This window comes from Rhinichthys klamathensis, unplaced genomic scaffold (genome assembly GCF_029890125.1).
Source record: "Rhinichthys klamathensis goyatoka isolate OS25496 unplaced genomic scaffold, OSU_Roscu_1.1 h1tg000035l_1, whole genome shotgun sequence".
Lineage (NCBI taxonomy): Eukaryota > Metazoa > Chordata > Actinopteri > Cypriniformes > Leuciscidae > Rhinichthys > Rhinichthys klamathensis.
Window position 1 is genome coordinate 4,217,127 of NW_026606583.1, and position 27,692 is coordinate 4,244,818.

The window sequence follows — 27,692 nt, forward strand, 5'->3', positions numbered from 1 at the left end:
ATGCATCATGTGTGAATGCAATTTTTATGGCAGACATTAGACTTGTCAATATATTATATAATAAAAATAAGAATGTTCTACTAAAGCAAAGCTATTCATAAACAGCTCATGGCCAAAAATCTATATTTTCAGGCAAAGATTGTGGAAGGAGAAGAATTACTCAAACGAGCAGAGTGAATGCACAAACCAACAGCACTCTAATCATTATCTGCCCTCTACCTCCGTCTAACCAACACACATTTCACTTTCCTCAGAACAACACTTGATTAGAAACATTTGAGAGTAATATGGCATTTCACCTCCCAAAATATTACAATCAAAACTCATCACCCGGGAGATTAGCGATACACAGCAAAGGACACCGAGTGTAAAGCCGGAGTTACCGGAGATTGTGTAACCATTCACTCGTGTGTTATTCATTCACAATGAAAATCAATTTATTTTATTGTATACTGCTGCGGGATAGACTTCTTTCATCAGGGGTTAGGAGAGGATAAATAGAAATGAAAGGAGAATCAGCCCACCTCTTCAGGAACTCTGTGTACTCTGCATGCTTGATGAGTCCGGTCCTCATCATGATGGTCTGGAAACACTGGCGGTCGATGGCCCATAACTTCACATTTGTGAGGGCTGAGAACAAAATATGAAACGAAATAAGTAAATAATACCCACACTCATGCGGTCGTCATTATATAGCAATGTAGCAGCACAATGTCCCCTCAATGGGTCAAATCTTGAGCTTCATAAAAAGACTAATTGATATATTGTATTCCTTTATCATTTAGTCTAAATTATATACGTGTGCGTGTGATTGTGTGTGTGTGATTGTGTGTGTGTGTGTGTGTGTGTGTGTTGCTGTCAAATTCATTAATCGTGAATAGTTGCATCTAACATAAAAGTTTGTTTACATGATATATGTGTGTGTTATTATATATATATACATCTGTGTGTAAATATATAACAATATATACAAGCATATATATTATATAAACACATTTTTATGTTTAATGTGATTAATCACGATGAATTGATTTGACAGTATACATATATATATGCATACACATTATGATTAACATAACACATTAAAGTTAAAAAGAGGTCAGGTTAAAACGACATTCTTTAAGGAAAGATCATTTATAAAGAGAGTTTTATTTTTTTTTATACAATAATATAAAATATTATGCATCAGGATCTAACAATATCGTCTTTATTCTTAGCATTAGTAGCCTAATATTGATGTTGCATTGCTCACATAAGTCATATTCACACAGTTGAGCTTCGCTGACGATCATTTCTCAATACAGACACACTTTACGTGTGTTAAAGGTCCCATGTGAATCAAATTTATAATTGAAAAAATGTTTTTTCTACATCCCTGCATGCTACAAATCAACAGAACAATTTTTTTTATGTCAAATTAGGGAAATGCTCTAAAATAAAAATGTCAAGACATTAACTTTGGAAGCTCTAATTACTGCACAATTAGAAAGTGCCAAAAGTAATTAAAATGTGTCAAATTAAAAAACAAGCAAAATAATTTTAATAAAAAATAATTTTAAAATAATTTTAATAAAAAATCATTTTAAAATAATTTAAATAATTGTTTAAAAAAACATTTAAATTAGCCTTCATCTTATACTTCCTAAATTATTCATAGAAGTTGGGTGATTAAACCAATAAAGATCATGTAAACAAAGTAAATCACTTTTCAATCAAAAGAAACAACCCATTTGCAGAATTGATTTGCAGAAACGTTCCATTTTACATTCCCCATCATGTAAACCTCAACAAAAACAAAAACCTCTATCATCATCTTTTAGGGACATTGTCACTAATTCTGTTCCAGCCCAATTGATTTTGCAGCCTTGAAACGCTGTCAGAGCTTGAGAGAAAAGGCACATTTGTCTGTGGTGACAGAGGCAAAAAATGGTTGTCACTCAACGACATTACCAATATCTAACTTGCCTTCAGGAAAGGGCAATTGCCAAAAGTTTTGAAGCAAATGCCCATCGGGCCCTCAAAATGTGACAGGTCTATGCCAGAAATTAGCATAAACCTTCAAAACAGCTATAACGTTGAGTGCTCACTGGGCATGGGCCCACATTATATGCCTTAAACGCAACACGTTCCTCTGCGTGTTCAGATTTTTGAATGATAAAGTGTGCAAGTGTGGATTAGAATATGCAGCAATGCAGAAATATCAAGATTAGCATGTTGTTATGCTTTTTCAAACGTCCAAAGACTATACGCTAACACTGTAAACATCTGCAGGTTATCAGAAGAACAATCTACTAAAACGCTCTTGTGCTTGTAGAGACCGGAATGATGGCACATCTACGGATGCAAACACATCTCATGAAATAGCAGAACAAGTGTTTCCCACATAATAAACCCTCATTTAACAGGAGCACGCATCATTTGCACCCTCATGCAGCGAGCGCAAATGATGCTTGCACAAGAAATACTTCACAAAGGACCATTTTCAAAAAAAAAATGCACACTCCCTGGTCATAGCAACAGCAAGGGCCACATTAATACACTCGCCTATTTTCTCAGTGAGAGTGTTGTGTTTTAATGGTTTTAGTCTTGACCAATTATGATGGATTTATTTATTATATTATACTGTATGTCTTGGCCAATTATTATTTCCTGTGTGAGTACACTGTGTGTGCGTTCGAATACACTAAACCAATTACAAGCTTGAAATGTTCTGGATTTTGTATAGCAACCTTTAAAATCAGCACATATAGTTCTCTACAGATGTCAAATAAACATTAGGCTGGGTGATTGATCAAATATTTAAGGTATGTTATATATTTTTGTGTTGACTGTATAAATATGAAGAATATTGTGATGATTTTGTATAATACAAATGATGACTTTTTTAATTATCAATTAATAATTAAGCATTTAAAAGACCTCGGTACTCGGTACACATCATCAAAAGGATGGAAACAATGAGATATTAAAGTCCCCCTGAGGTGAAAATCAAGTTTTTAATGCTGTTTATATGTCTATGTGGTGTTTTTAATATGCTTTAAGACAAACCATGTGCAAATTCATAAGTCAGCACCATTGCTGAGTAAGTTCTCCTTAAAACTGCAGTGAACCAAAGACAGTCTCAAAAACCCGGTTTGAAATCGCTGGTGTTTCTGACGTCACAAACTACCTTGTAACCAATCACGTCAACGTGTGTTCATCAACGAGTGGATCTCTGAGCTGGTGCGAGTGAGTGGAGGCGGAGTGGAGTGGAGGCTCATTTGCATATTCATTGAACCGTGTATACTAAATGAGGCAAGGGTGTAGAGATACATCCAAGCCATTTTAAGGCATGAAGAAATGTTTTCAAGGAAAAAATGCTTTTGGTGATCAAAGATGAGTTTTACAGAATGCAATTATTGACAAAAGGGGGACTTTAATGTTTTTTTAGCAATACTGTAAACCCTTAATTGCCATTACCAACTTTTTAAGAGATGGTAAAGAAAATGATAAAGTTTGAGAACCACTGAGAGCAGTGCAAGCAAATATAATTGGCAACCACACTTGACGTGAAAAGTGGCCTATACTGTATATAATTCCAATTATGATGCTGCTTTTTTGGAAAAATGTGAATGTCAGTGAAAGCAAAACTCAGAAGTAGCCAATATAAGAATCAGGATTAGAATAAAACACCTCACTGAACAATTGCAGACAGGATAATTTGACTAATTTCGATACAAATAAACAGAATGTTGCCGCTTGGCTGCTCTTGGACTGGGACGTCTTGTTTAATCTGAATGTGCTGCATAGCTTTGGGATTCCATTTATCCATGAAGCCAAATCAAAACCACTTCCCAACACCTTATTAAATACTGGCTGAGTGCTTCCTCTGTCTCCGCTTTTCACTGGGGGAGCAAAATGCAAAACGTCTTTATGGTTGTCTGTCTCTCTGAGTGGTTTTGATCACGAGCCATGCTGTTGTTTCTGTCATTCGTATCCGGCAAACCCTCCACTGGCCAGGGAAAGTCTATTTCAGTTTAACCTTAACACTCTGATTATGTAACACAAGCTTCTTTTTGATCCCTTGTCATGACGTTCATTAGCGGGATGTTGATTATGCAGTCATAAACCTAACTGAGATGCTAAGAATGAAGAGTAATGATCAAATGCTCTTTGATGCTCTTTCATGAGAGGGTTTGTCCTACCAGTGTGCTTTTGGACAGGTGTGCAATTATTCTATATAAATATATCATTAGCTGTACAGAACTCTTCAGTGCCTCATGGTCCAATTGTACAAATGTTTTATAAGAGGACGTCAATGAGATTCCATTAAAAATCCTGAACCCTTGTAACATTGTGGCCTAACCGGGTGTGACTTGATAAAGCGACAAGCATTAAAAGCTCTTAATCTCTTTCTTGTAGATTTGTTTTGATACAAAAATGTTAGAAGTCGATACTAATACCACTGGAATGCAATGATTCCCAATACTAATTTCAATACACAGCCAAAACTAATATGCTACTGAACACACTGCTTTAGGCTACTTAAATATTTACATGTATTTCTAAGTGACAAGATATTTTTATGGACACTTGGTATCATTATGCTGGGTAGCTCCGCCCACGTTGAAATCTCATTGGTCGAATGCTGAAAAGAAGGCAAAAGGCCTTCTTGGTACTTGGCACTCTTCTCGGAACTTGGTACACTCAAGTTCGAAAAACATAATTACAATGTGAAGAGCATTCAAGACATTATGGTAAAATGGTAAATGGGGTCATTTTGGCTATTTCATGTGTTTATTTATTTATTATTTACTTACTGACCACAGAGAGATTTCTGGCTCCAATGCAACCTGCCAATGTGAAGTGCACATTGATATTTTATAAGGATTTCTGTTTATGCACAGAGAATATAGCTTGGTTACACAAGAAGTGTGCCTTGGCAACTGGAATAATTTATGGTATTTTCTTGCAAGCTTGATTGCAATTCATCAACACCAGTATGCACAATGCAAACAAAATAAATAGTAGATTCAACATTCACAACAGAAGCCCAATTATGTCTCTGCAAACTGACACGCTGCCAAATTTGTGGCTTACAGCAAATCTCGAGATTCCCTCTAATAATTATGATATCCTGTAGCTCAAACCGTAGAGCATGCCACTTCTACATGTAAGTCGCTTTGGATAAAAGCATCTGCCAAAAGCATACATTTTTACAGTATCTAATGTAAATAATATTGTGGTCGCATTCAAGCGTGCTTATTTGTGATCAGTCTCGCTCCACATAACTGTAAAGTTGCAACATGAAACGGAATTTGCAATAGTCTTTTGTAATAGTTTTTAATTTGCAAAAGTCTTTCCTATTGTGGCATATTTCCTAGTTAAACGGCTTCTCAAACAAGAGAAAAATGTAGGGCGGGGCTTGATTTTGTCCATCTGGAATTGATTGGATGGTTGTGGTTTGCTATTGGTCGGTCTCATGTGAGTGACAGGTTGTCCCGCCCTTGCTCCAAGAGGGAGGGGACGTTATTTTGATTATAGATTACAAGGGCACAATAATGATGTGCATGGATAAATCATTTAAAATAAATACTGCAATAATCCATAAATAAAAGTAATTTTGATTTCATGGTGATTTTAAAAATGAAAATGTTCTGTTCATTTTGTCTCATCACGCTGCATTTTCACTTTTAGTTTGAACAAAATCGCTGGGAACTTTTTTTCAGTTGCAACTAGTAAAGACAGTGTAATGTGTAGCACCTGATGTCAGCACCTGTGTTTTTTTTCTAACCATCTCTTTAACAATGAAATGCAGGTCACATTTGGGGTCGATTACTACCTTAGACCATCAGCATCTCAACTAAGAGCCAAGCTATTACAGCACTGCCCGTACTCAGAGAGACTATCGACAGGAGCGCCTCCGCACAAGCGACGTGTATTGATTATTTTGTGGGGGAGTTTATCACTCACTCTGTCACTAATGTCAGCAGCAGCGATATGAGATAACTATCTGAATCTTCTTTCTATACAGGAAATGGGCAACATAGAAGGAGAGACAACAGACTGTCCCCTACTATACTGGAAAAGAAGGAAGGAGGAGAACTGTTGGTGAGAGAGTCAATGGAGGGTTTGATTGCTCTTGTGTCTGGGAATAGTTAATAGAATAGCTAGACCTTTAACTTGAGGTTGCTATTCTGGTCATGAATTGCACAGTTAGACAGGAAGAGACATCTGACTGACATGTGAAGAGACTGACCACAGTGACATTTCTTGTAAAACTGGTAGAAAACTGTCCTGCCTGATTTAATTCAAGCCAACTGCTCCATTTGGTTTGGTGGGGACAAAATTTTTGCTGGTTTGAGGTCAGTTTGGAAATTTTCAATTTTATAGGCTAAGTTGTTAACAAATAAAAACCCAAGTGTGTAGGTCCTCCATAAACACACACACCCACTGCTGAGTCGGCTGGCGTTGGTGATGACGTCGCCGACGAGCCCCGCACTTTTAGCCAATCAACAGCGATAGCAGGCAGATGTGATAAGTGACGGTTTTTAGTGCGATAATGGAATCAGATTTTGAACCTGTAGCTGTATATTGAAGTGATCACTGTGCCAAAGTGGTATAAATATAAGTTGTGGCTACAGGAAAGAGTAGTGACCCATCTCTCCAAAGGTGGATTACACCTGTGGTGGGATATGACTCAAACGTTTTTTTTAAACTGTAACTGTAACTCTGAGAGCCCAGTTGAATGACTAAAACGAAACTGAATATGGGACGACTCCTGTCCATCGTCATGTGCACACTGGCCTGACCAGGACATCTGCGACTATTAACCCGTCCAGACTGCACTCCTTCCTTGTCCCCGACAGCTGAAAGCACCTTTGACTACAATGTATACTGCAAAGTTCTGTTAAAAGTTAAACATTATTATTATTGTTGTTCATTTTTTGAACACGAATGACACATTTTCGTCTGTTATCACGAATTACGTTGCTTATTCCGATTACTTATACTGGGCATGTGTGTTCCTGAGGGTTAAATGCACATACTTGACATACTTTAATAGTTTCTACCTATTTGGGTTGAATGTGTTTTTTGTCATATTTGCTAATTTTCTTTTACTGTATTTGCCATGTTTTAATCCGTTTTCATGTTGTATTGTTCACCTAGCTAGCAGGGAAGTTGATTAATTTTTATAATTTTATTTTGTGATTATTATTTTGTTTTAAGGACGTAAATGGTAAACATTGGTTGTAGTGACAATAGAATTCTATCACATTATTTTGGCAGTGAATGTTTTGGGCTAGAAATGATCACCCCAATCTGGCAACACTCTCCTGAAGCCTTTACAAAATATTAACTGTGGGGGATTAAAATGTTCAAATATTAGTATATGGCATATGCTCTTATGCTCACCAATGTTTTTATTTGATTAAAAATAGTTAAACAGAACTATTGTGAAATATTATTACAATTTAAAAGTTTTCTATTGTAATACATCTTAAATTGTCATTTCAATTATGCATAATTTTCAGCATCATTACTCCAGTCTTCAGTGTCACATGATCCTTCAGAAATCATTCTAATATTCTGCTTTCTGTCTTAAATGTTTGATTAAAAAAGTTTTAGTGGAGAATTCGCCAGAATGAATTGCACCTACTGATAGTGTTGTTTTTATGCAAATGCTGTGTTGTTTTAGTGCCCAATTCACTAAAGGAATTATACGGATCAGGTAATGCTGCAAACACACCTGCTGAATAATTACATCATTAAAGTAGACTAATTAATTCCTTGATGTGGTGGTGACAACATTTGTAGAAATATTTCTCTGCACTAAGTTAAGTACTATCAAAACAACACCACCATCAAGACAGATTTTAATTTTGCCTGAATGCCCACCATTTTGTTTTCATCTAACTTTATAAAAATAAATATTGACATCAAATGTTGTTTTGAATTTTCTAAAGGATCCTGAAAAAGTAACATTATTTCCACAATAAAAGCAACAAAAGCTATTTTTATGTTGATAATAAAAACCCTTATTAATAAGTGAGCATCAATAATAATTGAGCGCCAAATCACATATTAACCTTGAAATATATAGAATTTCCCTAAGAAGTGAATGCTTTCAGACCAGACTTTCATTCTAGCCCCACAGACTCAGCAAATATTAATTATAGCCAATTTTGTCCACTGTCATTATGCATTTAGAAATGGAAGTCACCATTCAAATACGTTTGAAAATTTAACACAGGTACAATTCATAGTGCTGAGGTTACACAAGACTTGTACTATATTAATTCCCAAAAGCCTCTGCCTCACAAGCATGAGTGCTTGGGACAGGCTTCTCGGTATCAGCGGGCAAATTAAACTCGTCAGACTCATTCTTGGCTAAGCCTGCAGACTATTCCCTTGACTATTTCAGTTCCCAGTAATGTCTGTAGACCAAAATGAGCCTGACCAAGAAATAACGTATCATTTAGCAAATCACATTAGAGATGAAAGCACCTGCCTCCCAAGTATGCAACAAGCATAATGTATTTTGCAGATGCTTCATTCTGATTAACATTTTGGCCATGATGATTTCTGTCATAAGTACATGGAACATGTAGATACATGCAGATATATCAATGTTTCAAACCAAAATTCTACTGCTCAGACATTGCTCTTTCGTAACTCAGGCGATTGCTGACAAACAAATGTGAATTTCTCGGTCCAGGTAACACAAAGAACAAATGAACACTGTTCATTTACATATATTACCGTCACTGTAACAATAGAAAGCCGGTTGAAAATCTGCAAAGTTATACTTAAAATAATAAAATAAACATTTACTTTCACCTTGAATACATTTAATGGATACACCACGTGACATTTTTAATGTAGTCATTTAATCCAAACTTTTGTTGAATTGCTTTTCAAAAACATATGCACAACGCGTATACAATGATATCTAAAAAGTTGAAGGCATTTTAAAATAGATTTTTCATTTTCATCATTTCTGACATCCTTATTTGTCATTTGTACAGTCACATTCAGAAGAGTTGGGTTCCTAAATGATAGCTGTACCCTTGAGCAAAACACTTGAAGCACTGAATGAATGTTTGAAGAATATGGCTGGCCCTTTGAATATAATTCAAGTGAAAGATTCAGACCGCCAACCTACAAAATGACAAATTCAGAATATACCTATGATACATATCAGTAGTTTTGTCATTTAAAAACTAAATGTATTTTATTATACACTGAAAATCTTGGCACATTGAGAGCTAAATTGTTTTTTTTTTTAAGTCGACTTATCCTGCTCTCAAATTCACTGACTCGCTCATTGATCCATTGCGTAATGACTTAAATTCAGTCTATTTCTCACAAGAAATATGTCTTTAAAAGATTTAGAATATAATGCATGAGTCAAATTGTCCACTTTTATGTACTTTAATGGTGCTTTTAAATCCTTTCTAAAGCTCCAGTTCTTATTCAATGGCAGAATTAGTATTTTTGTGTGAAGTAGTTCAGTCAAGAAACTCTAACCGAGTGCTGATTAGTTCCTCTAACGGCAAGGCATTAGCCAACCAGACGCACTTCCTAATTGTAACGGAGGCCAGCTAGTAGTTGCTGTGCGAGTAAACCTCACTCCTCTGATCTCAATAGGCGCTCTAGCGACAGATGCTAGGGGCTGCAGTCTTTAGCCTCCTTGTTAGAGGGCCTGACTCTCACGCCGGAGACCCGGGTTCGGGGTGAGAAGGACCCGGGTGGAGGGGTTACATTGGTGCCGTGACCCGGCTGGGAGTGAGGTTTAGGGGGGTGAGTGTAACGGAGGCCAGCTAGTAGTTGCTGTGCGAGTAAACCTCACTCCTCTGATCTCAATAGGCGCTCTAGCGACAGATGCTAGGGGCTGCATTCTTTAGCCTCCTTGTTAGAGGGCCTGACTCTCACGCCGGAGACCCGGGTTCGGGGTGAGAAGGACCCGGGTGGAGGGGTTACATTGGTGCCGTGACCCGGCTGGGAGTGAGGTTTAGGGGGGTGAGTGTAACGGAGGCCAGCTAGTAGTTGCTGTGCGAGTAAACCTCACTCCTCTGATCTCAATAGGCGCTCTAGCGACAGATGCTAGGGGCTGCAGTCTTTAGCCTCCTTGTTAGAGGGCCTGACTCTCACGCCGGAGACCCGGGTTCGGGGTGAGAAGGACCCGGGTGGAGGGGTTACATTGGTGCCGTGACCCGGCTGGGAGTGAGGTTTAGGGGGGTGAGTGTAACGGAGGCCAGCTAGTAGTTGCTGTGCGAGTAAACCTCACTCCTCTGATCTCAATAGGCTCTCTAGCGACAGATGCTAGGGGCTGCAGTCTTTAGCCTCCTTGTTAGAGGGCCTGACTCTCACGCCGGAGACCCGGGTTCGGGGTGAGAAGGACCCGGGTGGAGGGGTTACATTGGTGCCGTGACCCGGATGGGAGTGAGGTTTAGGGGGGTGAGTGTAACAGAGACCAGCTAGTAGTTGCTGTGCGAGTAAACCTCACTCCTCTGATCTCAATAGGCTCTCTAGCGACAGATGCTAGGGGCTGCAGTCTTTAGCCTCCTTGTTAGAGCGCCTGACTCTCACGCCCGAGGTGGAGGGGTTACATAATCATTGGAACCATATCTTTCATACCCTAGCCCAGCTGCATGATTTTTAAAACTTCTGTTTACCCTTCCTCCCCCCCCAGCACCACCTGTAGAGATCCTCTACGGGGGTTATAAATAATATATTATTGCAGCAGCATGTCCTTTATGAATGTTATTGTAACTAAGCTGAACTTCCATTCATTTCAAATCAAGCAAATGTGCTTTCCATGCCCCATGCCAATAAATGCTGTGGTTAAATAATTTACTCCGAGAGTTGAAGATCAAACCAATAGGTCATACCTCTAATCAATAAGCCCGGCTACAATACATCATGTGACAATGCTGAGGTCTACCTACTCTATGGAAAGGTTCGATTTGAAGGTAAACAACACTCCTGCCAATAACATAATGATAAAGTCCTGAATGATGAGTATGATCGCAAAGACAATAATGCAGCTGGCTCAGAGCCAGAGCACAGCAGATGTTATCTGCTGTTATTCTGATGCAACATGAATATTCAATAAAATAAAAGCAGAGGCAATCTTTAATCTGTCATCAAGCTGTTAACAACCTTTCACTATTTTACAGCGAGCGAGGCGGCCAACCTCACTTCAATCAAACTCAGTTAATGTGTGTTAGGAGAGACTGGGAATGAGAATCAACTCGGAAAACAAGCAGCAAGTGACAGTGGCACGGATCAGAAAGGGTGATCGGTCAACTTAAATCAAGTCTAATCTTCTTATTGATTAGCTGTCTTAATGTTATTCATGGAAACATACAACAAATCTCTTCAGCAGTGAGATTGCCTTCTGTCACTCTGATTAAACGAGGCGTCAATTAAACAGGGGAAATTTGGCGACCTAAAGTACCTTCTGCTTTTAGACTAGACAAAGCCTGAGTGTTTAATGTCAGTCGCTCGTCAAATTAGATGTCAAATGCTTTTGTAGTAGATGATGATGATGATGATGATGATGTGATAAGTCTCTGAGCAGAGTGTTTTAAATCATTTTTAGACCACGGTAGAGCTCAAAGCTCCTTGAATGTACGGCCCCAACACTAAGCGAGGGCCTCTCATAGCATTTTGAGCCAATTATATAATTAATACGTTTGTCTATTCATTGTTTGATCGAATGAATTGTAACCACGTTTATAATACACTATAATACTAAGCCTTTAGAAAGTATAAAGCATTAAAACACGAGACAAACAAATATTTTCACATGTAATAAGGAATCTGCAAATATTATAATGCATTTTTACTTTATTATATGTAAAGGCTTGATATCAAAAATCTTAATTACTCCAAATTTAGACTGGTAGTGTATAATACAAAATTTATGGGGATTGATAATAGATTTACAGCACAAGAGAGACAAATGTACACTAACTACAGTACAATCATTTTAGTAAAAAAAATAGTGGTGCAACCGACCACAAAACTGACGGTTCAAATCATATCATTATTTTTGAGTCAAGGATCGAATAATTTTTTTCGTATCAGCAAAAAAAGAAAGAAAAAAGTGTGGGGAATGGGGCAAATGCACCTTTGCTTTCCCTTTATTACTTAACGCCAGTGCTCTAAACCGGTTTAAGGAATGAAATTCTGACACGTATACTTTCAAAGGCTGTTTCCAACATGTCAGCCACATCGGAGGCAATTACTAATGGAAATACAGTATACAGTTGTTTGATAGTGTGATTACAGGGAAATGTCTTTTAGAAGAATGTAGCTCAGGCTTCAAATGACAGATAAATAAATATGAAACTGCACTCACAATCTGCTAAGGAACATTTAAGAAGCCTATGAAAGGATGTCACTGCAAAGAAATGTGCACACGTTGTATATTAAGCAGATACCTGTTATCAGACTGAGGGAAGGAAATTAAGTCAAACTGATATCTGAATGCTCTCCAAAAGCAATTATTTTGCTAAATTCAGTGAACATCTATCTCTGTTATTTTATCCACTCCCACAGATTTATACACTTACTCAATTAAAAGAATGAATAGAACCACAGCATGCGCATAACAAATTAAAGCTATCCCTTGAGAGCAACCGCAGTGGTGATGGGAAATTGATATTTTGGATTCAAGTGCACTGACTGTAATACAAGATGTATTACTTGAACCATAAACCAAATTAAATACTACACTAATTTACTCTGTTCTGCTATAGATTACACTAAACAATGAAAGGCCTTTGCGACCAAACGATTAAAACCGTTTAAGAATTCCACAGCGTATTTTCCGTCTTTGGTAATTCCTTGACGATGTGCCATTAAAACAATGATGAGGGTTGAGGCACAACAGTGGTTCACTTCTAAGATAAAACCTTTGAGAATTAAAAAGGCTAAAATACTAACATCTTTTGTGGGATGCAGAATATGCATGGATTAAGGGTAAAACGTTATGAGAACAAAAACATATTTTTCAAGATTTCACCCAATAACTGAATATATATATATTTTTTTGAATTAAACCTTTTTTAGGTAAAAGAAAATGTGATGTAAAAAAAACAATGTACTTTTTTTTGTGTCAGATTTTTTTTCTTTTTTCTTTTTTTTTTGCATTACATTTTTGTTTCTTACTGCTAAATTCAAAGTAAAAACTACCAACGAAAGGCATTTCTTTTTCTAAAAAAAATTTTTTTTTAAATATATATCATCCATTCATGCCCAGACAAATCACTTGGCAGTAGCATCTAATGAGCTGCATTGGCTCAAACTCCTCAATTTGTCTGGCATGCCAGAACAACCACCATATTTATTTTTCCTCTGTATAATATCTGTTGTTTTGCCCAAAAGAAAAAAAGAAAAGACAATGACTTTCTCCATGAAAGGAGATCAAATTTGCATACTGTTCCATTTCAGAAGAGAGAGAGACTTTTGTGATATAGAGGCAGAAAGCCAATAATACATCTGATATGGCTTAGTGACATTATCGCGTCTTGCATATTAAACGGTCTTTTAAAGCATCTCTTTCCTGTAATTCCTCACTCTTTCTTGCTTCTTCAAACATATGAATATTTTCAGTAAACATTCCATTTTCTCTGGAATATACATCAGATTAAAAGCATTCCGTTATTTATTAAATGCCATTTGAACCCCATCACAGTTTCATCTCATGTGCGATTATGTTCATATTATGTGTCATTAGAACTGCTACACTTTTTTGTTTAAGATGTGACACTTTGTGGTAAGCAGCAGCATGAAATAAAATATACAACTCTCTTCAATTCTTTAAATAAATCATAACACATGTCAGTTTTGGTCTACCAGGGAGAGAATGAGGGGATTTTCATTGATTTTGACAAACACCACGAGTCTATTTATTGCTCCTGGCACTCAATGATCTCTCCTGTGCAGAAAAGCAGTTGTTTGTTTTCAAAATTTTTATGCCAAGTACCTTTGATCAAATAAGAACATCCAAAACCACCTACTCTAATGTCCTCCTATTTTTCTGATATATATCTGATAGCGCCGGTTTGTTTGGTTTTTAACAATACTGATGCATTTGAACTGCTAGTGCTAGTCAAAGTCAGGTATCTTTAAGGGGAGGGGCATTTTCATTAGAGAGAGCATCTGATTGGACAAAAATCTGTGTAGTACAAGATGAGTCATAAATAATTTTGGTCTGCTTTCCAGGAAGAAAAACACTGTAAACTATTTATATCTACTAAATAAAAAAATAAAAAAAAAAAAATGGATCCATTGAAGAATCCTGCATCTAAAAATACACACACAGCAATATTAACAACAATGCAGTTTGTAAGCCCAATTCAAACACTATTGCTAAATCTAAATTTTAGGATATTATCTTAAAGATTCTAGCATCTATTCAAATCGCATAACTAATATCATGCTCAGACTGCTGAATCCGGTCAGTCAAAAATGGCACTTTTAAAATGAGCTTTTTATGAAATAAAGCATCTAAATGCCACTCTCTATTTGACTTCCAGGGCAAACTGAATAATATCTCACCTTTAGAGGTGAATGCCTCTGCACAAAATAAAATGTGGATAGTGTGAAGCTATTCCCTTCATGCTCTGCAGGGAAACATGCTATGAATTATTCACACAAATCTATTTTAAATTTGTATATATTTATCAGAAAATGTTATTTATAAAACATGATCTAATGTAATAATGCTACAACTATCTTCACCGAAAATTCTGCAGCTAAATACTTGCATATTACAAAGATTAATTAATATAGTGGGTTTGTGTATTGGGTTTAATACAGTAAATACAGTAATATTGTGAAATATTATTACAATTTTTAATAACTTTTTTATTTGAATATATTTTACATGATAATTAATCTAACTAATCGCAAATCAAATTCGCCCCCAAAAGATAATTTAAAGTCATTATTGTGTTAAATGAGAAAAGCATCAAATAGACATTACAAAAAGTACCTTTAGAAAGAATATTTCAACATAGAATTTAGTATACATAAACTTTTAGGCTACAACGGTCAAAGATTTTTTTCTCAGTAGCTGCATCTGAATTGGTATTTAGATATATTTACAGACCAAAAGAGTATTCAGAATATCATCTTTTTTTTTTATGTTTTCAGGTGCATTAAAACATTTTATTTGTGTAATTTTCCCATAACTAATTAATTAAATGAACGCATTAAATCGACAGCCTTACATTTTAAGATGTAATTTATTCCTGTGCAAAGCTGAATTTGTCACAATAGCATTGGGGACCAACACAAATTTTGGACCAGCAGAGTATACTTACAAAGAAAATTAAACTTCCATAACAAAGAAAGCATTAAATAAATATACTGGGTTAAACAGAAGTTAAGCTCTTTTATAAACAAACAAAATGTGTTGATGTACTTACAATGGAAATTTATAAGAACCAAGGATACAATTTTTCTTTCGTTTGTTTTTACAAGCTGAAGGACGAGTCAAAGTAATTTCCGGTGGTAAATCGATATCATGCCACAGTAAATAGAACATAACTTGTATTGAACCTGGAATATTCCTTTAAGCAAATGATACGTTCCTATTAGGTGTGTGATGAGATCTCGTGCCGTGAGATCTCGCGAGATTAAAACGTGACGAGATTTCTCATCGAAGTGAAAGCGCATTTTGAAACCGGCTCCATGATGCATGAGGAAATCTCCCAATATGAAAGCAATATATACTGGGCTGTGTAGCTGTAACCATCTCTTGGCTCTGTATCATGCTTGATTAAAAAAATTGGTCTCTATTTGCACTTTGAATATTGAGAGAGAACTTATATGATTGCACTTATTGTTTGCACTTAATAAGACTAAGAGAAAACTGTGTTATTCATTTTTACTTATACTGTTTTTATTTATATGTTCAATTTGTGGAAAGGAGTTCAATAAGGAGGTCAAACAGCCTCTGGAAGCTCATAATTCATGTACAGTAAGGTCTGAAGAGACTCATGAAATCATACAGGAGAGAAGCCAGTCAGTTGAATTTGTGGCAAAACCTTTTACAGTGCTTTACTGTTGTCTTTACTGCGTATAATTATTCATACTCAGAAAGTAGAACTGAAATGACATTCATTACAAGATGATTAGTTAAAACATTACTTCACATATTTCGTCATTGAGGATTTCCTGTGTTTATACTGTGTAAAAATCAAGTCTCGTTCTCGTGAACTAACTCTCTCGTCACAACCCTAGTTCCTATTGACCACAAGATGACCACATTTGCATCAATACAATGTATAATAACATGGGGAATTGTTCAGCTCTGGTCCTCCATGAGAAAGAATTCTGCAGAATTCAAAATAAAACAAGAAAAGCCTTACAAGTAAAGCAGGCTTGCTGCTCCTTTGTGGAATATAGACTAGCACACATGCAAGCAAAAACAGCATGAGTGCCACCGAAATCTACTTTCATAGCTGTGCAATTGTGGATTAAAGTATTCAGTTACCAGGTAACCCTCGCTGAACGGCTGGAGGATACGACCAACACAAGCTTCCTTTGCTCGGAGACGCATCAGTGAGTCGCATTCAAAGTAACTCTCCAGAAAACCCTGCGGCTTCCCCACATTCCACCACAACAACTATCGCCACCAAGAAATGATTGGCAGGGCTCTTCTCTAGAGACGTGAGGTTTAATACTCATGCAGGTCACAGAACAGCAGCCCTCAAACTCCTTCCCGATTCAAACGTACAGCTGTATGGTGATGCTTCTCCTGTCGTTTGCCAAACACCTGAGACTGGAAAGAGACTCCATATTAAGAAACAATCACTCACACTTTACTCTTATACATCTAGTCCCTTACTGTCTGACACCGCTTGACTCAGGTTCATTCATTATAGCAAAGGACAAACTGCCCTTTATAATGTTCTGTTTCTAAACTGGGATGATAAGCAGTGTTCAAAGCTTTTGTTAAATAGCCAATATCCACACACCTGTGACCGCAAATCAGGTTTCCCGCACCTTTTGACTAATGTATTTGCATGACTCATCCAGTCTTTTATGAATCCTGAATAAAGATTAGAAAAATGATTTTACAAAGACTGCACTCGCAGAGAGCAAGGGATGAAATATTTTAAAGAATTTTTTTTTTATACATTTACAAAAGATTTATACATTTTCATGACTTTCTGCAGGCCTGGAAAACACAATTTTATTTTCCTGGAAACTCTTTGAAATTTATTCGATCATTATGGTGCTTGGCAACAGCTCACAGTTAGGCTAATGGATTGCATTAGACACAAATACGTTTTTGTGATTATTTTTATTAATACATAAAATCTATTGGACATTAATGTATTTTATCATAACCATGTTGCTGGCATTTAATACAAGAAACAAGCCACTCAAGCTTGTTTGTTACAGTGAACTGCTGCTTGGAGGGAAAAAAAAACTGTTTATTTTGCATTTTAAAAATAAAAAGGCCTTTTTTCCTGATAAAAATATCATCTTTGTCTGTTTATTATTTATGTTAAATTATCATAATACGATATATTTTAATATTATTAGTGCTTATCCCATTACTTTTAATCCTTGCTTATTTTGTAGTTAATTTTTATTTTTCACTTCACTTTCTAAGCTTTACAATTGTTGTACCGAATTTTGGGAGCTTGTGTTGTGACATTTAATGCCAACTTGTATAATCAAGATCAATACTTATACGTTAGCCACATTACTTATGTCAACACAGTGTTATTATAAAAGCTGCATAATAACCATAACAGAGTTAGCAAAATGCTGCTGTGTACAGTATAATATGACATGTAACATTTCAGGACAGAAACATATTTCTTACCAACTACACATTTATCAAACACTGGTGTTAAATGCTTGTTGTCCAGTGATTTTATTATGATTAGGGGGTTTTAAAGTGACCAACGTGCATTAACCCTGGTAAAATCACTGTAGTGCAAGGTCTTGAGTGGCTTATTGCCTAAAGTTGGTATGAAATGGATGTAGGGATAGTCTTTTCATCCTATTGTAATGTACAGTTGAAATTATTCAACCCCCATTGCAAATCAGGTTTCTTGGCAAAAGTTCAGACTTTCAGATGTTTGCAATGAACAAATCAAACAAAAGCTCAACACAACAATTGTTTCAAGTTGTTTCCCCAAGTTCAACTGAAAAAGCAACTTTTAATGACTTCCGCAGTCTCAAAATTATTCAACCCCCTGAATAGAGTCCCTCACAACAGCACAAATCTGCAAAACAGGTGTTGTAATCAAGTTGTAATCAATTCATTAGTTGCAAAATGTATGCTTGAGCTATAACATGAAATATCTGACCTGGCTAGGTTTGTTGAGTGTAACATTTGACAGCTTGTTAGAAATAAGTCAAAAGAATAGTCCAAAAAGTTAAGAGAATATATCATCTGAAGATATCCCAAACAACGAATGGGATACAAAAAGATAACAAAGGCACTAAATGTTCCTAGAGACACCATTGGAAGCATAGTTTGCAAGTTCAAAGTTAAGGGTTAACTCCAAGACATACACCACTACTGACCCAAAGAAACGTGCTCAAAATCATATAAATAAGCCACAGAAGTTTTGGGATTCTGTTCTGTGGAGTGATGAAACAAAACTGGAACTTTTCGGCCCCTAAGGATCATTGGTATGTCTGGAGGAAGAAGAATGAAGCATATGCTGAAAAGAACACTCTCCCTACAGTTAAGCATGGTGGTGCTCTGTGATGCTCTGCGGCTGCTTTGCATCCTCTGGCGCTAGAAACCTGCAGTGTGTGGAAGGCTAGATGGATTCATTGAAGCATCAGGAAATCCTGGGAGAAAACATCATGCCATCAGAGAGGAAGCTGAAACTTTGGCATCATTGGACCTTCCAACAGGACAATGATGCCAAGCATACCTCAAATTAAAAGCTTGGTTGCAGAAGAAGTCCTGCAAGATTCTACAGTGGCCATCACAGTCACCTGACTAGAACCCCATAGAAAATCTCTGGTGGGATTTGAAGGCAGCGGTTGCAGCACACAAACCCAGAATATTACTGAACTGGAGGCCATTGCTCATGAGGAATGGTCTAAGATTCCTCAGAAACGCTGCCAGAAGCTGGTGTCTGGTTATACATCTCGTTCTCAGCAGATGCTTGCCATGAAGGGGTTGAATAATTTTGAGACTGCAGATGTCATAAAAGTTGCATTTTAAGTTGAATTTGAGGAAACCACTTGAAACATGTTGTGTTAAGCGATTTCAATTACAGTACTTTTGTTTGATTTGTTCATTGCAGTCTGTAAATATTGCCAATAAACCTGATTTGCAATTGGGGTTGAATAATTTCGATTATAACTGTATATCCAAGTGAAACAGCTTCTCGAACAAGAAAAATGTAGGCGAAACTTGGTTTTGTCCATCAGGAATAGATTGGATAGTTGTGGTTGGATTTTACTGTGATATCATGTGAGTGACAGGTTGCCCCGCCCTCACGTCAGTAAACATGTCATCAGAGAGGAGAAGAGATGTCTCTGCAAGAGGGAGGGGAAGCCATTTTGATTTTTGATCACAAGGGCACATGAAAAAAAAAAAGAAGAAGATGATGTACACATATCATGTATATACAAATCATGTATAATAAATACTGAAATATCCCATAAAAAAAATAAGAATTATCTTTTTGATTTCATGGTGACTTTATTTTTAATGTTTCATGCAATCGGGGTGCTAGCCTGACTATGTCAGACTTCGTACTTCCGCTCAATTTCATTTCGCTTCTGTACTCAGTCTGAGACAGCGGCCTATCTATCCGTTTTCCTCCGGCCTGAAAACAGCCGGCCAATCAACGAACAGAGGGCGGGCTGAAAGCCGTGACGTATTCGCTAAGCGCCGAGTTTAAGATTAGGTCAGGGAAATCGAAAACGACCACGGATATGGAGACGCGGATGCAATTCGCTCTGTTGTGGAGAATATTCCCGGCATTAGCAAACTGAAGCCCGAACAAGAAGAGTGTGTATTAAACATTTTGAATGGAGGTGATGTTGTGGCCCTACTCCCTTTGGGAAAAGTTTAATTTATCAACTATTACCGATCGTCAGCGAGAAACTGGGGAGCCTTTTGACAGGTCAGTGTCTCCTTTCTTTTCCAGGTCTTAAATATTGCCATGACATGCTGTAATCTTGCAATTAAGTTGCAGCATTTCCGACAGACTCGAGATGAACAAAGAGCTGTGTTTAACAGAACTAATCCTAACTTTGACAGTTGGCTGCAAATATTTTTTTGTTTCTCTCTACTGTCAAATATCAGTTTAGAGGCCTTGATTGTACCGTGGATACGTAGATTAACTTCACATAATCTGCAAAAGTCGTTTACAGCCATGTTCACTCCGGTATTTCGCTCGCATCATCAAGTGTTTACAGCAGGTTTACAGTGGAAGTTCGATCATAGATTTGAGTTCGATGCATGATGTCTGTGGTTCGAAGCGGCTGTGTTGGCACATAACAATACGTCATATATAAACTTATCTGATTGGCTTACGGGTAACCAATGATTTTAAACTTCAGACAAGCGCCCCCTAGCGAGAGAGAAAACACTTCTCTATTATGCCATTCCAGACTCTGTCTACGAAGCAAAGTGAAGTAGCAGAGTCTGGTATTACCAGGCTATCGGGGTGCACCATGCTACAGTAATTGCTAATTGTTCATTTCATTAGAAAGTCCCTGAAAAGTAAAGTGTTTTTGAGGTACCAAACTCTTCTAGCCTGATGCCACAGCAGTTAATTCAGCACATTATCAGTCAGTCAGAACCATCCAACCTGAGAAAGAGCATAAACGTGCCAGAGCAGGTGCTATGAATCCCTGAAAACAGATCAAACACTCTGAGGTTTAGAAGCAGGGAGGTATCAATTTTCCTGTCAGTAAAGGTAAAAAAATGTAACTCCGGCTCTGAGCATGACTAATACACATTTCCACAGATGTGTGTCTCTGTAAAATTTGGAGCACGTTCTGCGGTGTTCAGATAAGTAAAACAAGCCGACGTACATCCAGCATTTAACCTCTGACCTGGGACAAGGCCCATTCCTTGCTGCCTGAAGAAATAAATGACATTTTGATTTACACACTTACACACAGAAGTCATTCCCTCCTGGAGACAAGCTCGGGGATACGCAAGCATATGCCCCAGCAGTCTCCCAGATCCTGGAATAACTTCCCAGCGGGCAGCTGGTCGTGAGGTTGCGGGACTGTGTTGGAGATGGTGGGGAGTAACATTGGGGCACGTCAAAGTTAGCTCAGAATCTGTTCAGCCCGTTCATGGCAGACTTCCCATATGAAATCAGTTCATCCTTCCTAAAATATAAATACAGCTATACGTTTTTTATGTACTGTATAGTAGGTCACCAGATTCCTGTGTATTTTATGCATAATATTATAAAGACAACATGCACTTTAAGTTTAGTACAATGAAAATAGAATTTTACTTAAGTCAAATTGACAGCCTTTCCTACTCACTATTATGAAGAAATGTTAAATATCAAAAAATTTTGCACAAATTTTATAGGACTTTTCAGACACACATATACCAAAAGTTTGGAACATTTAATATATTGTCAAAATGTTTTTAAAAAAGACAGTAAAAACAGTAATATTGTGAAATAGTATTACAATTTAAAATAGCTTTTCTATGTTGTGCTGCTTCATATTTTTGTGGAAACTGTGATAAACTATCATTTAAAAGTTTGGGGATTAAAAGTTAGATGTAAAAACATAACTTTTTATTCAGCAAGGATGCAATTAGTTAATCAAAAGTGACATTGAATGCTTTTATATGTTACAAAATAAAAAGAAAAGCTGTTCTTTTGACTTACAATTTTTTTTCAAGATTCTTTGATTAATAAGTTATCAAGTGTCCACAAAAATATAAAGCAGCAAAAACGAACATTCATAATAATAAACATTATTACAAATTTAGCACTAACAATAACTGATGGTAATTGAGCAGAAAATTAACATTTTATAATGATTTCTGAAGGATCATGTGATGGTGTAGACTGGAGTAAGGATGCTGAAAATTTAGCTTTGATCACAGGAATAAATTACAGTTTACAAATATCCACATTTTAGATTGCAAAAACAATTCACAATATTACTGTTTTTACGGTATTTCTGATTTTTGATTAAATAAATGCAGCAGTGGGGAGCTTAAAATATGTCTTTCAAAAACATTTTTAAAAATCAGTATAATATATTTAACATAAAATTATCCCTTTAAATTTTTTTTTTTTTTTCAGACTCTAAAGTTTACCATTTACAGTGATGATCAGTCTATAAATGAAGCAGCAAGGCAGCAGAGTTGATAAATATCAGTGCAGTGAAGCCTGACACCCGAATCGCTACACAGGAATCTGGTGACCTGTGGTCCTGGCTGGTGGGGAATTTCCAATGAACACCAGAGACTAATTACCATCCAGGGAGATAATGTAGTGGTGGTGCAGTCTCAGAGCCACATGCACCTGGGAATGCATCTGAATGGCAGAGCAGGACAGATGGCACAGTTCAACTGTGTAGAAAAGGCCAGGGCTGGAGATTCAGCTCTTCACACGTTCCAGCTGAGGCAATTTTAAACGGCTGAATAAACTGATCAATTCAGATTACATTCCTGGTCTCACTCTATACTCACTGGAGAGATCATTAATAATTCTGAGCATCCTCTCCAAAAAGCACTGGCTTATTGAACTACGTACTTATTTCTTATTTATATATACATTAGGTTGCTTTTACGCATTTGTCAAATACATGTAAGCAAGTAACACGCATTAATGTTGTGTAGCTCAGGCCCATCATTTCTAAACTTTCAAATGCTTCAGGTTTGATTCTATAAATGACCCATGGACTGAAGATATCTTCATATCTGTATTAGACTGCTTGTCTAACATATGAACAGTTCATCTTTAATCTGGCTCCAGAGACATAGAGTCAATATCTGAAGGGTAGCTCAAACGACAGGCATGTTTATCAAACTGTGGCTTTAAGAGATCAATTGGACTGATGTTGCCATGATCTATAAAAGCCTTGAAGGGAAAGACTAATAAAAATGACCCCGTTTACGGCTGGTATTACTAACCATTTTGTGCGATCAATGCTTTAAAGCACGAGACCACGACACAATTTGTAGCGTAACCTGTCAGTGAACCATTGTGCAAAAACAGGGTTCTCAAACAGTGAATTCTAAACGGTTTGCGATTTGATAGACTAAAACCTAAAAAATAAGAACTGTATATTTGACATTTTAGTCCAGAAACACACTGATGTAGCAATTTATGTACTGTGTTAGTCATGAAAATGGAGATGATCCAGAAGAAATCCGACAATTTGATATGCATGTAAACATGTCTATCTCTGTACAACACCTGATGTTAATACCAGGTGTAAACAGAGAAAAACTGACACTTTCTCTGAGCTTGCGTTTTGGCTTCTCTGACTGATTATTCGTCTTGTTCCTCATTGTGAACAGCTAAAACTTTTGATCCCTATGGTGAAAACTAAACTTTGCATGCAGGAAGTGTCTGTAGCTAATTACGTTTTGAGTTGTTTTGGGATGGATAGGATGTATGGTTGCCTAGGAACTAGTGGTTACATTTGAAAACATCAACCCTGCCCCCCATTTCACAGAGAGTCTCTCCTCATGGGGAGTACATGTTCCTAGAAGACATTTCAGGCAAACTCTTTAAAAATCTTCCTGTCATGAGCTGCTTAACCAATGTATTTTTTAATTTGTATCCTCTTTTGTAATGTCTTAAATTAATTTGCAACAAAAAAATGCAATAGATCTGAGTTCTTGAGATCTAGAAATTAAATGCAATGCAAAACACCAAACATAACACTGTCCTATGTAGAAAATTAATTACCTTGCAAAGACATTTTACTTTCTTGCCAAGACACCCTGCAGTATTTAAAAAAGAGATATATGTGGACTTTGACTCTCAATGATGCAATAAACATTGTATTTGTCAGAGCCAGGATTGTGGTTTATCACTCAGATTTGGAACATGTGCTCATGACTCCCAGAAAATGTGCTCAATTTAGCAAGAATCTGAACTCACCCCCTGTTGAGCCACATTATAGATGTAAAAACCACAGTAACTACACAAGTCCCTTCAGTTCTACAAGAGTCTGCAGATAATTGTTTCTGTAGAGAGATGCCAGAGAAAACAAAGCAAAATCTGGACCTCTGCATGATTTTTCAATTACAAACTTTACTCACGATAAATTCACCCATTTCTTCACACTAGCTGCTGAATTATTTATTCTGAGCTTTAATAATAACACGTTTATTTTATATAGCACGTTTGCAATAGTACGTCCAATAAACATGACAGCAGGCATAAAGACAGTCATAAATGTTCACTGAGTGTAGAGGAATATGACAGAGAAACATAACATACATAACACGAACCAGATCATGAGACTGGGGATCAGAAAAACATAAGGTAAAAAGATATGTTTTAATGTGGGCTTTGAAATCATATAATGATGTGAGGTTGCGAATATGTTGGGGAATAGAGTTCCAGAGAGTGGGGGCAGCGATATAGAAGACCCTGCCACCAAACGTTTGTGGTGCGGGACCAGTAGACAAGATTCTGAGGACCTAAGAGTGCAGGCAAGGGTGTAGATATGAATGAGGTCAGAAATATGTGTGTGTGTGTGATGTGAGGCATGAGAAGTACCTTGTATTGCATACGAAAGCGAACGGGTAGTCAATGTAATTGCCGTAAAACAGGAGTAATGTGGGAGGATTTCTAGGTATGTGTAAGGACCTTGGCTGCAGAGTTCTGAATATATGGAGCTTAGTGTTGTAGTGGGTAAGCCAAAGAAGAGAGAACTGTAGTAGTCTAGGCGTAGTCTAGGACATGTCCCCCCCCCCCCCACATTTCAAAATCTAAGTTTTGTCCCCCCCACTATTTCCCAATGTAAGAATTTTTTTTGTTGCATTGCCTGCCTATCTCTGCCAATTTCGGAGTCTCCAAATGAATCCATTCGGCAACTTTTAAATACATAATTCAATTTAAAAAAACGTCCGTATTCTTCAGCTGCTAATCTCGTTGTCAGTCGACCATGATCGCGCACCGCTCACGCATGCGCATCTGGTGACACGGATAAATGTACGCAGCAATAGGCTATATAATGAGTGTTCCTGGGAGATCCTAGTTGCGCGGGATGTGGAAGCGTGCAAAAGTTCCAGAAATGTACATAAAGTGCCCTGGCCTTGAATGACAAGGTAAGGAAAATAAGACTAAATCTAAATTAAATAACCAAGACTAGGTTGGACATGTGATTTTTCTCAGGAGATGTTTTGAGCATTTTACTTCAGACACCGGATTATCAGCAAACTGCCAAGAGAACTGTTAGCTGGCTACTCAAAATAAACTAGCAATCTATTCAGGCAGCATATTTGTGTTTGATCTGTGTGAATTACAGAAATATAAGACTTGCTAGACCTACTTTTAGCTACCAAGGAACCTTTCCACAAGGATAGATTGATTTTATTTTTCAATCTATCCTTGGGGGGTAAGCTAGGTGGTTAATGGAAATTAAATCAACCATTTATTAGAGTTTTTAATTTTAGTTAATCAGTACATGACTGATTAACAGTAATGTAAATGCTAAATGTCCTAATACCTGTTGATACTACAACAATGCAAAGTATATGTTCTTAACCTTGCAGTTTTTCACATATCATAAGACTCATTTTCTCAATTTCTTTGCACAAAACTATCCAGAAAGTGCCATTTAATGGTTTATTTTTCAACAAAAAAATCCCGGGGGAGCATACCCCGGGACCCCCCTATAGGGAGAGCCCACATAATAAATCCCAATTTAATAACTGCTTAGAACCAAACTAAGTAATACAGTCTGTTCCCATAAGTCATTAAAAATTAGCATTTAAGTGCCTTATATATAAAAAAATATATACAAAAATCTGACCCCCCCCCCCCCCCCCCCCCCCCCCCCCCAGCATTTACTGTCCCCCCCAGGTTCAAAATTGCTCCTACGCCCCTGAATGAAAGCATGAACTGGGGTCTTAGCATCATTGGTATTTAAGAACAAACATAAACGAGCAATATTCCGGAGGTGGAAAAAGGTTGATTTGGTAAGTGATGAGATATGACTAGAGAAAGAGAGGGACGAAATCAAAAATTGTAACCAGGTTTTTAACAGTGGTGGAAGGTCGATCTAGGAAACCAGCAACATAAATACCGTCAACACAGAGACAGGATGAAAATTGAGCAGGACCAACCAGAAGTATATTAAAATTACTGGTCATCCATGCATTTTTTTCATCAATACAAGCCAAAATGGAGTTGGTGGGGAAAAGAGACGTGTGTTGGGAACGAATGTAGAGCTGGCTGCCATCTGCATAGCAATGAAAGTTAAAGCCATGATGACGGGTAATGTGACCTAAGGATAACCTGTGCAGTTATAATTGAAATTATTCAACCATCATTGCAAATTGGAACATTTGTTGTGTTGAGCTGTTTCAATTACTTTTGTTTGATTTGTTCATTGCAAACAGCTGAAAGTCTGTAAATATTGCCAATAAACCTGACATTTTTATTACAACCGTAGATGATGAAGAGTGAAGAAGGCCCAAGAACAGAACCTTGTGGAACACCATGCGAGACACTGGCAGTAATGGACTTATCCTGATGGATAGAAATGTAATGCTGATGGTCAGACAAGTAGAAAATGAACCACGACAGCACAGTTCCAGAAATACCAAAAGCAGAGAGTCGTGAAATGAGAATATTGTGAGAAATGGTGTCAAATGCAAAGGAGACGTCAAAGAGAATTAAAGTGCAGATGGATCCAGAGTCGATGACAATAAAAAGATCATTGACAGCCCTGAGAAAGCCACTTTCTGAAGCAGCTTCGGGAGAAATGAAAGATGCGAAATTGGTCTATAATTATGTCAGAAGGGTCGAGGCCGGGTTTCTTTAAAGGCAGAAGCTATTTGCACTAAGTACAAATAGCAATAGATGCTTTTTACATTAAGTGCAAGTAGCAACAGATTCCAATCACACTAAGTGAAAACAGCAGCATTTTCTCAGCGATATGCTATTTACACCAAGTTAAAAGAGCGACAGATTCTATTTACAATCTGTAAAAATAGCATTTTCTTTGCAATAAGTGTAAATAGTAGGTGCTATTTATATACTTATAAATAGTGCCAGCTACTTTTTGCACCTCAGTGTTGTTGTACATTAAATGGTATACAAAAATAACGTAAATTATTATATTACATCATTTATTAAAATTATTAAATGATGCCGCCTTATTGGGACAATAATACCCCTACCCCTACCTGATACTTTAATATTTAACATGCGTTAGACACTTTTTTCCCCACTTTTTCTAAGATTTTTTTCATTTTACTGAAAATAAATGCCTTTCTGATCTGATATGTGATGGAAAAAAGGAGTACCGGTAGAGCGAGTTCAGAAAAAGGCGGATTCAAACCCCTACACTATTGCTACAGTTGATAATGTAGCATCTTCTGTAATTTTGTCTGGCCCAACTAGTCATCAGTGGGCAGAGTAAGTGTAAATAACGTCTGCCAACAAGACGGGCTATTTTCACTTAGTGTAAATAGACACTATGTTATTTTAAAACTGGGGTGACAACCCCAGTTTTTAAGTCCCGAGGAA

The 27,692-nt window shown here is 37.1% G+C and overlaps 1 protein-coding gene across 2 annotated transcripts in view; it reads right to left on the bottom strand.

Moving 5' to 3' along the window:
• The window catches only part of prkg1b (protein kinase cGMP-dependent 1b), a 175,240-nt gene that overhangs the window by 60,362 nt on the left and 87,186 nt on the right, over positions 1–27,692 (bottom strand). For both annotated transcript variants that reach the window (XM_056245936.1, XM_056245935.1), the window contains exon 4: positions 525–630. In XM_056245936.1, coding sequence (XP_056101911.1) covers positions 525–630 — 106 coding nt within the window. The remainder of the gene's footprint in view (positions 1–524; positions 631–27,692) is intronic.